The sequence below is a fragment of the Salmo salar genome, chromosome ssa15, assembly GCF_905237065.1.
Source record: "Salmo salar chromosome ssa15, Ssal_v3.1, whole genome shotgun sequence".
Taxonomy (NCBI): domain Eukaryota; kingdom Metazoa; phylum Chordata; class Actinopteri; order Salmoniformes; family Salmonidae; genus Salmo; species Salmo salar.
In genome coordinates, this window is record NC_059456.1 from 40,659,443 (window position 1) to 40,675,310 (window position 15,868).

Here is a 15,868-nt window from a genome sequence, read left to right on the forward strand (position 1 = left end):
ACCTTTAAATCTCAGATTCAGCCTGTGTTTGAGCTGAGATAAATCATCTGGGCATTCATAAGTTGGATAAAGTTAGAAGAAATATCCATATTTATTCTGTCTGAAAAAAACAAAAACTGTTGATCACATGAAAGTAACATGTTCATATTCAGTAATTGGTAACACTTTTTAACTATGCATAAACTGAAACTTTATTACATGGTTATAAATCCATTCTTAATCATCAGACAAACAACAACAATCCATGAAAGTGGATTTCATTTGAATTTATCTTATCATTCACTATAGAACATCTGAGGTTTGATTCATATGTGAGGCCTACATGAATTATCTATGATCTAATTCTGCTTACAGTACAGACACACTATGAAAGCTCAATGTGTACAGATGTCGGATCTTAAAATAGTCCTGCAGCAACAGGAAATGTGAATTATTATGTGGATTATAATTAATGGATATTTTTGTAGGGGTTGATACGTTTTTCGTAACGGAAAACCAAGTGTGAAAGATTACAAACTTTAGAAGCTTTTTTTAACCTGAAATACATTTTCCTGCAACAGGGTGATCAAATTAAGATCCTACATCTGTAGCAGCTAGGGCTCTGGTGGTCACGAAATTTTGTTAGCCGGTGATTGTCAAGCAAATAACTGTTGTCTCACAGTAATTGACCGTGAATTAACATAAACACATTTAGCAACTCCTGGCTTCCACACAAGCAACTTTTGCTGAACTTTGGAACATCTACATTTTAAAAAGTCTAATAAATCCATGTAATATAGCCTAAACCTTCTGAATGAATGCTTACGAGCCTGCTGCTGCCTACCACCACTCAGTCAGACTGCTCTATCAAATATCAAATCATAGACTTAATTATAATATAATAACACACAGAAATACAAGCCTTACATCATTTATATGGTCAAAACCGGAAACTATCATTTCAAAAACAAAATGTTTATTCTTTCAGTGAAATACGGAACCGTTCCGTATTTTATCTAACGGGTGGCATCCATAAGTCTAAATATTGCTGTTACATTGCACAACCTTCAATGTTATGTCATAATTATATACAATTCTGGCAAATTAATTACTGTCTTTGTTAGGAAGAAATGGTCTTCACACAGTTCACAACGAGCCAGGCGGCCCAAACTGCTGCATATACCCTGACTCTGATTGCACAGAACACAAGAGAAGTGACACAATTTCCCTAGTTAAAATAAATTCATGTTAGCAGGCAATATTAACTGAATATGCAGGTTTAAAAATATATAGTTGTGTATTGATTTTAAGATAGGCATTGATGTTTAAGGTTAGGTTCACATTGGTGCAACGACAGTGCTTTTTTCACGAATGCGCTTGTTAAATCATCACCCGTTTGGCGAAGTAGGCTGTGATTCGATGATAAATTAACAGACACCGCATCGATTATATGCAACGCAGGACAAGCTAGATAAACTAGTAATATCATCAACCATGTGTAGTTAACTAGTGATTATGTTAAGATGGATTGTTTTTTATAAGATAGTTTAATGCTAGCTAGCAACTTACCTTGGCTCCTTGCTGCACTCCCGTAGTCAGCCTGCCACGCAGTCTCCTCGTGGAGTGCAATGTAATCGGCCATAATCGGTGGCAAAAATGCCGACTACCGAGTGTTATGAAAACTTGAAATCGGCCCTAATTAATCGGCCATTCCGATTAATCGGTCGACCTCTATTAGTCACTCATTCACAATTTGACAAGCACTTGATAATGCCTAGAATTTCAAGGCATTTTTTGGCCCCTTTGTGTGGCCAAAATCCATGCCTTTATCGGCAGTGGCCAGTGTGCCCTTCTCCCTGAGTGCTCCATCACATGATCAGGTCTTTCTCACAGGCTACAAGTGAAGACAGACACATTGGGGATACAACTATCCAATTCCGAGGTGCATATCGAAGAAAATGGAAGAACTGTCCACATTTACTTTTCATCAGCCAACAAGAGTAGGCTTAACGAACAGCAAAATCACTAGCCTATGTCAATCTACTATCCCCATAGTACCAAGGTCAACCTATTATATTCTGTGCAATAAATAAATATTCCAAACATAGTCTGGGACAGTTATGGGATGCAATGGATCCCAAATTAATACAACCACAACCATCAAAAAAAGTCTTTATGCAATTTGGCTGACACAACAGATCAGAACGTTTAGCTTAAGATGTTGATAAACTATTAGGCTATTATTTCACATTATAAGCGCAGCAATGCAGACATGGTAGTAGATGCGCTAATGTTCCATTAGCAGAAAACACAATTCTCAAAAGTGACCACAAATGGTGAAAATTATCTTCCCAAAACTTGAAACTCACACGCTGCTTATGTATGCAAGTTAGGCTCTACACCCCTTGTAAAGCTAATTAATGTGCTTAATTTTAAGAAGTTATTTGGCCACTTTAGTTGTGATACAAACCTTATCAAAACATATCGGACTATGGGCTAGGCTACATGAGGTGTGCAACTTTGATTCGAAAATGTCACCAAAAAAAGCCATTGTTTCTTATGCTGGGTATCATTCACATGTGATAATATATAATTCACAAGTGATAGGCTAATATTGTCACCCATCAGACTATTCTTGATTTAATATTTTCATATACTAAATAATATATGTGTGAAATTTGTTTTGATTTATAATGGACCATTATCACGCACCTATATTGAAACAGACGCAGTGGAAAAAATACATGTCATCTATGCACTTAAATAGCGAACGGAGAACAATTTATTTTCATGCCAGCCAGGTAGGCTATACTCCTGTTGTAAATATCAGCAATGTGCTTATTATTAGGAAAGTTCAGGAATACATATAGTAAGCCTATAGAAAGCTGATGGGAACCTCCTCTTTTTATTAGTGGCCGTCACTCTGTTTTCTCGCGCAATTGCATAGCCTATTGAAATGTTGCGCAACATGAGCTCATAGGCTCTCATGAAGTGCTTGATTAGATTTTCGAATACATTTGCATTGATGTCAGAGTGAGTAGAGGAACAATAGAGTGCTGAGTACCAGACAGTTAGCAAGTATAGTAGGCTACTAATGACCATCAGCAGCATCAGCAGCATCAGAGCTTGGAGGAACCTAATAACTGCGACTAAACGGTCACGTGGAATTTGACTGCGGTCATGACTGGTGATGACCGCAACAGCCCTAGTTGCAGCAAACACTGCAGATTCCCAGATCTAAAGCCATCCATTCAACATGCCCAATTTCTCATGTAAATACCAACGGTGACAAGTTAGAGTTTATTCCTTTCACTCAAGTGTGTGATCCCTCTGCACGGTCTTCCTCACTGACTCCTGATGAAATCAGATGCTTTTGCATAAATGACTACATAAAATATAAATGGTTATATTTGTTCTCTGTCACTACTCTTTAGAACGTAGCTTGCTCTGTCTGTCTAGCGTACTGAGGAAAAACCCTAATAGCAGTACTGACTAAATAAGATTGATGGCTCAATTCTTGGGAGATAAAGGTGAAAATTACAAATGAGCAGTAAAACCGACCTTTTTGTAGCATTACAGAAAAACACAATTGACAGCCCATTTAGAATTCATGTATATCATTTTTAAACAGTCTAGATAGAATCCCATCAGTCCTGTTTGAATGTTTCAGCATTTCAGCAGCAATATGTTTTTGTGCCATTGCAATGCTATCATCATGCAGGCAATGTGTGTGTGTGTGTGTGTGTGTGTGTGTGTGTGTGTGTGTGTGTGTGTGTGTGTGTGTGTGTGTGTGTGTGTGTGTGTGTGTATGTGTGTGTGTGTCCGTGCGCATGAGGATGGTCTGATTTATTGATCTGCTCCTCATAATAGGGGGAATTACTCCTCAGGGCAGGGTAATCACTGCAAAACAGCCCGATCACAGCACTTAGCTAAGAGTAACAGTCTAATAGTGTCTGCTAAAGCAATTTCTTTCAATATCATACTGGGAATAGCAAAATGATTAACTAACACGTATATTAAATGAGGCGTGCTACTGTTTTTCTCTTTACAGGAGACGGGTTTTGTGGAACTCTCTGAGAGTAAATGATAAAAAGGACACTTTGCATATTTTGCTAAGTGTTTAAGTGTTTTCATAGTTCCTTCAGTAGCTTCCATTCAGGAGGCCTGAGGAGCCTTATAAAAATACACGCTGCTGTTGATCCTTAGAAGCTACATTAACCTTTAGGTCTTTCACTAGGTGTACTGTGATCACGTTATCCACAGTACACAAGGCTTACAATAACACTCACGTTTTACTCTTACTGTCCAAATGTCACGTCAGAGAAAATGAAAGGCCTTGTGCACAAGGACAAGCATGTAATACGTTTCAGCCCAACATGACGTTCAGACACAAGCCAAGCGTTGTCTTTACACAAACACGTGTTTAGACAACTAGTGCATCCTCTCTTCAGCTACTGTGTAATCACAAACACTCTCTCTCCCTCTCCAAGATGACTCAATATCACACAGTTTGAGTCCCTCCACAGTAATCCTAGCACATTCTTATAACACCTACTGTAATCTTGAAGATCTTTTGGAGCAATCCTTGTGTGTAATACATCTTCATTCCAACCCTGTTTCAGTTATTTTTATCCTCAGAACTAATTTTCTTTCTCCCTCGTTGCTTTATCAGAGATGGGGAAAAAGTACAAAAATTACATTTCATACAGGGCAGAAAACTCAGAATTCCAAACGTGTAGACTAGAGCATTTGGGAGTCATTGGCATTGTGAGACACAAGCTGAACACAGTGATTGGAACATCTATCTTGTTTGCTCACCAGGCGGGAGCTCCATTGGAAACAGACACGACTTATGAAAATAACTCAGCTGTTGAGAGCTGAAAGAATGGGAATGAGCCGGTAAGGTTTTTTTGTTGTTGAGAAAAATAGAAGCCAGTAAGAATAATAAAAATAAAAACAGACATAAAAACTACCCAATTATCCTATGGTTACATATTAGTTACATTCCCCATCCACAGCTCCAGGCGAGTCTCAACCACATGCAAAGCACTGTACATAATAGTGTGCTGCTGAAATGACATACATAACGAGGTCAAATTAAAAATAAAAGCCTGCCGGCACACAGCTGGTTCAGAGAAAGAGTACATTGTTGGGGATGGAAAGACTTAGCTAGACCACCTCTTGAATCCGTGCTTTATGCTGCAACAGCTCCCAATCTGTAGTTGAAAACACTGCATCAGGAATAGCTCAAAGACCCCCAAAAGACAGAGCTTGAGGGAGAGAGAAACTGCTGTGTTCTTCAAAGGAAGGATGAATCCATGTTCTTCTACGGATATAGGCAGTCTGTAGCTTTTATTGTTCACAAAGCAGCTAGGTAAATAAACCTACATGGTGAAAGTATACTGAGTGGGAATATTTCATTTGCATTTGAATGACAGATACACACAATATACAGTACCAGTCCAAAGTTTGGACACACCTACCCAGGTGACTACCTCATGAAGCTGGTTGAGAGAATGCCAAAAGTGTGCAAAGCTGTCATCAAGGCAAAGGGTGACTACTTTGAAGAATCTAAAATATAAAATATATTTTGATTTGTAACACTTTTTTGCTTACTACATGATTCCATATGTGTTATTTCATAGTTTTGATGTCTTCACTATTATTATACAAAGTAGTAAATAGTAAACATAGAGAAAAACCCTTGAATGAGTAGATATGTCCAAACCTTTGACTGGTACTGTATGTTTCATTATCTGTGCAGCAGCATTTGCCACAGACTACCCATTTTTCTTCCCTGTTCACTCAATGTAGCTCCCTCCAGTAACCACGAGCACAATTGTTCCTTGATTTTAACTGCGGCTTTATTCTGTAGTTTTAGTCAGAATTATCACCTTCCGTGAGAACTATAAAGTAAATGAAAATACAGTTAAGCACACTCTTACAACTTGTCTTACGAGTGACTTATTAGCTTGATATAACTCTGAAGTGCTTACATACATACACAGTTTAGCCGGAGCTATAACAGTATCAGATTAAACACATGAATAAAGGAAAAATACCTCATTGGCTACTTATTACAGAAGGAAGGAAATCAAAACTTCACACTTATAATTCCTGGGATGATTTCACGCTTCATCCTTAATTATTATAACGTTACCATCCTAACATACACACTTCAACCTTCACGAACTACACCCGAAGACATGAAAACTTAGCTAACACAGCGCGGGATTGCCTTCACTCCAAAGGTGTGTTGCTACGATAATAATACCCGTTACAACAGTTCTTAGCCACGTAGTTCCGCTTGTCTAATCATTTCCCCCGCATAGCGTACACGTAAACAATTCAAACAAAAAAACAACGACATAGACTTACAGGTTAATTGTCAGCTACACTCCACAAATCATTTTTTACAACCCTTCAACCCATAACTCAGCTTTTTGAAAATATATTTATTGAATTTATTTCAATATTTTCTCCCACATTGACACTGTTCTGCATGAGCATTCCAACTCCAGAACCCCAAACAACCCTCTCAGGCTAGAACTTCTTCAGTTGATAGAGTCCCCTCTACCATGTTGACACAGAATCAATCAAGCCAGTCTTGAGTGCCTACTTCACACGTCTAATTCCGCCATTCAGCTCCTACACTGAAAAGCACTCACTTGCTCATTGACCCTAAGCATTTGCCGTGGACAACTTTACAAAACCCAGCATATATACCAGAATAACTGGCCCACAAAATATAATGAAATCTGGTTTCTGCACTCCAACAAAACAAGATTGAAGTCAAGGGGAAAAGTGTAAATAGTTTCATTAAAGCTGACTTTGTATACTGAACAAAAATATAAATGCAACATGTAAAGGCCCATGTTTCATGACCTGAAATAAAAGATCCCAGAAATGTTCCATACGCACAAAAAGCTTATTTCTCTCAAATGTTGTGCACAAATTTGTTTACATCCCTGTTAGTGAACATTTCTCCTTTGCCAAAATAATCCATCCACCTTACAGGTGTGGCATATCAAGAAGCTGATTAAACAGCATGATCTTTACACAGGTGCGCCTTGTGCTGGGGACAATAAAAGGCCACTCTAAAAGGTGCAGTTTTGTCACACAACACAATGCCACAGATGTCTCAAGTTTTTAGGGAGCGTACAATTGGCATGCTGACTGCAGGAATGTCCATCAGAGCTGTAGCCAGATAATTGAGTGTTCATTTCTCTACCACAAGCCACCGCCAACGTCATTTTAGAGAATTTGGCAGTACGTCGAACCGGCCTAACAACCGCAGACCACGTGTAACCACACCAGCCCAGTACCTCCACAACCGGCTTCTTCACTTGCAAGATCGTCTGAGACCAGCCACCTGGACAGCTGATGAAACTGAGGAGTACTTCTGTCTGGGGAAAAACTCATTCTGATTGGCTGGGCCTGGCTCCCCAGTGGGTGGACCAGGTGCCCAAGTCAAATCAAATCAAACTTTATTTGTCACATGTGCCGAATACAACATGTGTAGACCTTACTGTGAAATGCTTACTTACAAGCCCTTAACCAACAATGCAGTTCAAGAAAGAGATAAGAAAATATTTACCAAATAAACTAAAGTAAAAAAGAATAAAAAGTAAGACAATAAAATAACAATAACGAGGCTATTTAGAGGGGGTACCGATACCGAGTCAATATGCAGGGGTACAGGTTTGTTGAGGTAATTTGTACATTGAAGTGAATATGCATAGATTATAAACAGCGAGTAGCAACAGTGTACAAAACAAATGGGGGGGGGGGGTTGGTCATTGTAAATAGTCCAGTGGCCATTTGATTAATTGTTCAGCAGTCTTATGGCTTGGTGGTAGAAGCTGTTAAGGAGCCTTTTGGTCCTAGATTTGGTGCTCTGGCACTGCTTGCCGTGCGGTAGCAGAGAAAACAGTCTATGACTTGGGTGACTGGAGTCTCTGACAATTTTTTGGGCTTTACTCTGACACCTCCTAGTATATAGCTGCTGGATGGCAGGAGGCTTGGCCCCAGTGGTGTACTGGGCCATACGCACTACCCTCTGTAGTGCCTTACGGTCAGATGCCATACCAGGCAGTGACGCATCCTATGCCCTCCCAGGCCCACCCACGGCTATGCCTCTTCCCAGTCATGTGAAATCCATAGATTAGGGTCTAATGAATTTATTTCAATTGACTTATTTCCTTATATGAACTGTAACTCAGTAAAATCGTTGAAATTATTGCATGTTGTGTTTATTTTTTTGTTCATTATAAAACAGGAGTAATAAGCACAGAAATGTGTCCGCTGTAAAAGGTTACACCTTTTATGGCTATAATTGCCACTGTCTGGCTGTCTTGGTAATTGTAGATATTATTATTCCATCACATTATGTTCAACAGTTCACACAGGGACCACATATTACAAGTAAATTACTGAACCTCCTGAATGGTTAATGCTGAATTTTCAGACAAGAGTAGGTTACAGAACAGAAAGACTAATAGGCATAGGCTTTAAATTATTTTATCGAGGCGTTAAGAAATTCAAGTATTTGGAGAATTCATTATATCAGTGTTTAATAAATTGTGTAGTAGCCAACACTTTAGTGAAACTTTTGTTCATACCAATTTAGTGAGAGTCTGACTGTTCTTTGTGAACGTGGCATTACATATATCAAATGTTTATGCAGTTATATATTCTAGGATTATTTATACAGTAGCTTCTTTTCAGTTTGGAATGTACAGAAAGCGCATCTAAACCTCAATTTGCAAACTTCATTATAACCAATTGAAACTGTACTTTGCAATACATACTGTATGGTATGGGATGGACACATTCAGTCAACCCGAATAAAAAAAGTTAGAAACAACTGGTTGTTGGCTAATGTGCAAACTTCTAGAAAGCAATGTAGAGCAGAAGCCGTGATACACTGTAAGACGACACCTGAGTGGAAATTCTGACACCCTCTCAAGCCTAAATATTTAGTTTTATATAGAAACACGCAGACATAGCCTACATTTTACCTGCACGCACCCAGGCACTTGGTCCGAGTTTAGCCTGCACTATTGCTAAATGCATAGGAAGTTATCTTACCTGCATGTGGGATATAGCTTAGATGCGATGATACAGGATAAGGAATGATTGTGCTGCTTACCTGTCTGTACTGTGCGTCTTTGGTGCCCAGGTCGGATACTTGCTGCCAACTTAGGAGTATCAAATACAGTAGTGCAGCAGTCCAACAAAGCACCACCAGAGCCAAAGTCAGTTTTCGAGACAGCCGTTTCATTTTCCTATGAGTTCCTGGAGCAGATATCGCCCCTTTATTGGCGGGGCAACCTACGAGAAGCACATTTCTAGGAAAGTCGGTTCTGGAGACGTGCTTTTGCGCTCTACCCTCATTCTCTGGTTCGTCTTTTCGAACGCTGCACGTCCGCTTGCTCCAGACGCGTGCACAGTGACTGCCCTGGTTGCGAGATTCTCTGTGACCGAACTGATAGCTAGGCTGTGCGCTATGACTCACTGGAGCTACGAGGTACGACACTTGATGCCATCCAGCTTGATCAAAATCAGAGGTTGGCGGGGTACCTATAATATTTGAATTGGTTTAGCACCACCTACCGTGCAAATCATAATGTACAAGGTTTTGTAGTATATTGTACTTGCAATGCTTATATCAATATAACTTGATTCCACACAATTTAACGGATATAGTCTTTAATTAATTATGCAGCCCAGTTCAGCTCCAGTTTTTGTGTTTTTCCAGAGTTATAAGGAAGCCTATTATAATACTGGTGATAACATAGGTGAGATGAGGTCTGGTTACAAAAGACTAATAGAAAATAGAATCGATCTTTATCGACAATTCAGTGGGTTTGGGCATAGGCTAGGACCTACTTCTTTAGTCTTCAGATACACATACATTCGCCACTCTGCATTTAAACTTGTACATATTATACTGTACTTTTGATATTGTCTAATCACACTAAGATTTACTTCTAGAGTGAACTTTTAGACTTAAATAATACAACGCAAATGGATCACAAAAGTATTGTCTTGTTACACCATCTTGTTACACCATCTAGTGGTAGTCAGTCCTCGAATAATCCATAAACCATTGTATAAACTAGTGTAGGCCTAAATGTACTCCAGCAGGTGTCATACTGGTATGTAAAATAGACTGCAAGGATAAGGATATACACTGAGTTTACAAACATTGGGTAACCTTCCTAATATTGAGTTTCTCCCCCTTTTGCCATCAGAACAGCTTCCATTTATGGAGGCATGGATTCTACAAGGTGTCGAAAGCGTTCCACAGGGATGCTGGCCAATGTTGACTCCAACAGTTGTGTCAAGTTGGCTGGATATGCTTTGGGAGGTGGACCATTCTTGATACACAGGGGAACTGTTAAACGTGAAAAACCCAGCAGCATTGCTGTTATTTACACACACAAACTGGTGCGCCTGGCACCTACTACCATACGCTGTTCAAAGGCACTTAAATATTTTATCTTACCCATTCACCATCTGAAGTGGAGAAGGTAGAACGTTTTAAGTTCCTCGGCATACACATCGTGGACAAACTGAAATGGTCCACCCACACAGACAGCTTGGTGAAGAAGGCACAACAGTGCCTCTTCAACCTCAGGAAGCTGAAGAAATTTGGCATGTCACCAAAAACACTCACAAACTTTTACACATGCACAATCAAGAGCATCCTGTCGGGCTGTATCATCGCCTGGTACGGCAACTGCTCCGACCCACAACCGCAAGGGCAAACTACCTGCCCTCCAGGACACCTATAGCACCCGATGTCACAGGAAGGCCAAAAAGATCATCAAGGACAACAACCACCCGAGCCACTGCCTGTTCACCCTGCTACCATCCAGAAGGCGAGGTCAGTACAGGTGCATCAAAGCTGGGACCGAGAGACTGAAAAACAGCTTCTATCTCAAGGCCATCAGACTGTTAAACAGCCATCACTAAGATAGAGTGGCTGCTGCCAACATACAAACTCAAATCTCTTGCCACTTTAATACATTTTATAAATGGAGGTATCACTAGTCACTTTAAATAACGCCACTTTAATAATGTTTACATATCCTACATTACTCATCTCATATGTATATACTGTATTCTATACCATCTACTGCATCTTGCCTATGCCGCGCGGCCATCGCTCATCCATATATTTATATGTACATATTCTTATTCATCCCTTAACATTTGTGTGTATAAGGTAGTCATTGTGAATGTGTTAGATTACTTGTTAGATATTACTGCACTGTCGGAACTAGAAGCACAAGCCTTTCGCTACACTTGCATTAACATCTGCTAACCATGTGTATGTGACCAATAAAATGTGATTTGAATTGATTTGAATGGCACACATACACAATCCATGTCTCAATTGTCTCAAGGCTTAACATTCCTTCTATAACCTGTCTCCTTCCCTTCATCTGCACTGATTGAATTGGATTTAACAAATGACATCAACAATGGATCATAGCTTTCACCTGTCAGTCTATGTCATGGAAAGAGCAGGTGTTCCTAATGTTTTGTACACTCAGTGTATGTCCTCTATGGCGCTGGCCTTCTAATCCTCTCTCTAAATTTGGACAAAGCTACGACTTTTTACATAACTGTAGGCTACATTCTACACTATAGTCCTACCGTACACTTGAGACAAATTGTTGTATCCTCTTTTGAATTTGTACTTCCGTCATACCCTCCATCATTTGTGGACTGCATCATCAGTACACCTTTTGTAACACTTTTGTATTTTACATTTTTATGTGAAGATTTTATTAAAATATTGTCTTAAGTTTTTTTTATACAAAAATATAAATGCATCAAATGACACGAGCAATATAATCTATGCGTAGGCATATGAAAATGTTGACATAGTACTTTTATATTTTTCTTGGTAATGTACGATGCAGCTGATGACTGATACAATGTAGCAATTTCGATGTTGTAATTACGCCTTGCTGGTTACTCTGTATAACCGCTAGAGGAGCACCAACAATGAGATGCAACTGGTCCCTCATCCGCCAATATGGCGCTGCCATCACTGCCTTCAGTCGTTGTAATACTGGGTGGGGCTTTGCCAGTAGTTGGGCATTTCCTTTCGGATCAGGTTTCGTTGTCTGACAGGCATTTCAATCTGCTGCAGTAACGAAGCCGGCGAAGCCAGTGACCGCACAACATTCTACGCAGCAGTAGGAATAGTGCTTTATTATAGCTATATTGTTGTTTCTTCATTTGACTTGAGAAAGGTCTATTATTTAGGACAGTATTTTGAAGCTTCAACGCGTCGGTATTCAAATGTAAGACGAGATCACAATTTGACAGCTAAGCTTGATACGTGCATCATTTTTGGAATTCCTCTACAGCTTGAATGAAAATCGTGCATTATAGCTGTGATATGAAAATGTGCATGTAGAAATAATTTAGCATCGCTAGGATGTGTCTAGTTAATTAGCTGGCTTATAGTCGTCTGAATGCATCTGTGTCTCGTGTTTGGCTTGTAAGGACTTGAGGAACGAACGCTTCCATTGAAGGATGTGTCTGCATATAGTTTGATTGAAAGGAAAAACAAACCATCTACTAAATCAATGACAAAGAGATCCTCCGAATTATTTGAATAGAAGACAAGAATAGAAATAGAAAAAGCACCAATAGAGATCTCTATAGAGTATAAGGTTGTCCGTTATCGAATTGCATCATGTTCAGTTGGTTGGGTACCGATGACAGGAGGAAGAAGGATCCTGAGGTCTTTCAGACAGTCAGCGATGGCCTCAAGAAGCTCTACAAAACCAAATTGTTGCCCTTGGAGGAACACTACAAATTCCACGAGTTCCACTCGCCCGCCTTAGAGGATGCCGACTTTGACAACAAACCCATGGTACTCCTTGTGGGGCAGTATTCCACTGGAAAAACCAGCTTCATACGGTAGGTCTATGTTTGAAATGTCACTGGTGGGTACTTTCCTTGCTGGTCAGTGGGCCAAAACATTAGTGAGTTATGGTCTGATATGCAAACAGAGGGGACATGAAATGCATGGCAGACACACTGCATATTCACAGCTTGATGCAAAAATGAGCTTTTATTGAACAAAAAAATGATCCTAGGGAGATAAATGTGTTCGTTTTTGGGTTGACTAGATGGTTGTCTGGGTTGCAGTTCAACCTTGGGCAGACCCAGGTCAAATATTGACACAGTACTCTGACTTGAAAAGAGTCAGATTCCAAGACAAAAATGCATTCTTGGTTATATGGCATTCACCTGGTACTGTATAGATGAGTTTACAAAAAGATAAGTCGATTATGGGAATCTAGTGTTATCATATGTTATTATCATTGGTGTAAAGTACTTAAGAAAAAAGTACTATTTAAGTATATATATATTTTTTTGCATCGGTACTTTTCTTTAGTATTTTATATTTTTGACAACTTTTACTTCACTACATTCCTGAAGAAAAGAATGTACTTTTTCCTCCTTACATTTTCCCTGACACCTTCCCTGTACTCGTTACATTTTGAATGCTTAGCAGGACATGAAAATTATCCAATGTTCAAGAGAACATCCCTGGTCATTCCTACTGCCTCTGATCTGGTGGACTCACTAAACACAAATGCTTTGTTTGTAAATTATGTCTGAGTGTGGGAGTGTGCCCCTGGCTATCCACAAAGAAAAAACTAGAAAATTGTGCCGTCTGGTTTGCTTAATGTAAGGAAATTGAAATGATTTATGTTTACGTTTACTTTTGATACTTAAGTATATTTTTTGCAATTACATTTACTTTTGGTACTTAAGTATATTTAAAACCAAATACTTTTAGACATTTACTCAAGAAGTATTTTACTGGGTGACTTTCACTTTTACTTGAGTCATATTCTATTAAGGTACTTTAACTCAAGTATGACAATTGGGTACTTTTTCCACCACTGGTTATTATATGGTTATAGATATCATCCCATAATTCTCATTTTATGATTACATGTTACTCTTCTCCAGCCTCTCCAACCTAATGTGTGTATGTGTGTGTGGGGGGGTATATGGGAAGGGTTGGGGAAATGATCAGAGGACATATTTCCATCTCATATGGACTAACACCTCCAACACACCGACAGCGTCATTGTGCAAAATAGTATGCAGCATCATCTGGATATGTATACAACAAAGTTCAACATTCACCTTCTGCAACCATTTCTGTCAAGCTGTTAAAGCATACAGTTTGACACATACGTTCTATAAATCCAACGTATGCACCACACCGAATGCATTGAAACTGTCTCTGCAACACAGTGCTGCAAGGCAAACGCAGCGTTTCATTGGAAGTGAATGTAATTCTGGTGTACCAAAATACAATGACGCTGTCGGTGTGTTCAAAGTACACTACATGTCCAAAAGTTTGTGGACACCTGCTCATTGAACATCTCATTCCAAAATCATGGGCATTAATATGGAGTTGGTCCCCCATTAGCTTCTATAACAGCCTCCACTCTTCTGGGAAGAATTTCCACTAGATGATGGAACATTGCTGCAGGGACTTGCTTCCATTCAGCCACAAGAGCATTAGTGAGGTTGGGCACTAATGTTGGGCGATTAGGCCTAGCTCGCAGTCGGTGTTCCAATTAATCCCAAAGGTGTTCTATGGGGTTGAGGTCAGGGCTCTATGTAGGCCAGTCAAGTTCTTTCACACCGATCTCGAAAAACTATTTCTGTATGGACCTCGCTTTGTGCATGGGGGCATTGTCATGCTGAAACAGGAAAGGGTCTTCCCCAAACTGTTGTCACAAGGTTGGAAGCACAGACTCGTCTAGAATGTCATTGTATGCTGTAACGTTAAGATTTCCCTTCACTGGAATTAATGGGCCTAGCCCAAACCATGTAAAACAGCCCCAGACCATTATTCCTCCTCCACCAAACTTTACAGTTGGCACTATGCATTGGGGCAGGTGGCGTTTCTCCATGCATCTGCCAAACCCAGATTAATCCGTCGGACTCCCAGATGGTGAAGCGTGATTCATCACCCCAGAGAACGCATTTCCACTGCTCCAGAGTCCAATGGCAGTGAGCTTTACACCACTCCAGCCGACACTTGGCATTGTGCATGGTGATCTTAGGTTTGTGTGCAGCTGCTCGGCCATGGAAACCCATTTCATGTAGCTCCCGATGAATAGTTCTTGCGCTGACTGCTTCCAGAGACAATTTGGAACTCGGTAGTGAGTGTTGCAACTGAGGACATATGATTTTTACCCGCTACCCACTTCAGCACTCGGTGGTCCCATCCTGTGAGCTTGTGTGGCCAACCACTTCGCGGCCGGGCCGCTGATGCTCCTAGACGTTTTCACTTCACAATAACAGCACTTACAGTTGACTGGGGCAGGTCTAGCAGGACACACATTTCACAAACTGACTTGTTGGAAATGTGGCATCCTATGACACACTGAAAGCTCTTCAGTAAGGCCATTCTACTGCCAATGTTTGTCTATGGAGATTGCATGGCTGTGTGCTCGATTTTATACACCTGTCAGCAACGGGTGTGGCTGAAATAGCCAAATCCACTAATTTTAAGTGGTGTCCACATAATTGTGGTATATATAGTGTATATCTTATCTTATCTTACACTAATTAGCTGCATCAATTTTCCCTTGTAGTCACACCCCAAACACAGGAATGTCAGCTACTCCAATGATTTGTCTGCAAACTTGTCCATGACCATCAAACAGATCATGTTTCCATGTTAAATTCCAGCATTTCCCTATGGACTGCTTAATGGTATGCCGACCATCCCACTTAGTGCTCATCAAAGGAATACAAGGGCAGATGCAAAAACATTGGACCTAAAAGCAAGTGTTGTGGTCTCTCTGAGCCTATGACAAAGCAC

General features: G+C 40.0%; 2 protein-coding genes across 5 annotated transcripts in view; one reads left to right on the forward strand and one right to left on the reverse strand.

The window, feature by feature from the left end:
• galnt14 (UDP-N-acetyl-alpha-D-galactosamine:polypeptide N-acetylgalactosaminyltransferase 14 (GalNAc-T14)) overlaps positions 1-9,505 on the reverse strand; it is a 114,630-nt gene extending 105,125 nt beyond the window's left edge. The window contains exon 1 of one of the 2 annotated variants that reach the window (XM_014144515.2): positions 9,131-9,505. In XM_014144515.2, coding sequence (XP_013999990.1) covers positions 9,131-9,262 — 132 coding nt within the window. In that variant the 5' untranslated portion in view covers positions 9,263-9,505. The remainder of the gene's footprint in view (positions 1-9,130) is intronic. The other variant, XM_014144514.2, reaches the window with a different exon arrangement.
• Positions 9,506-12,119: 2,614 nt separating this feature from the next.
• Positions 12,120-15,868, forward strand: part of ehd3 (EH-domain containing 3) — a 37,835-nt gene continuing 34,086 nt past the window's right edge. Inside the window, exons 1-2 of one of the 3 annotated variants that reach the window (XM_014144517.2) lie at positions 12,120-12,302; positions 12,730-12,927. In XM_014144517.2, the coding sequence (XP_013999992.1) occupies positions 12,301-12,302; positions 12,730-12,927 (200 nt within the window). In that variant the 5' untranslated portion in view covers positions 12,120-12,300. Of the gene's footprint in view, positions 12,928-15,868 lie in introns of all 3 variants that reach the window. The other 2 variants (XM_014144516.2, XM_014144519.2) reach the window with 2 other exon arrangements.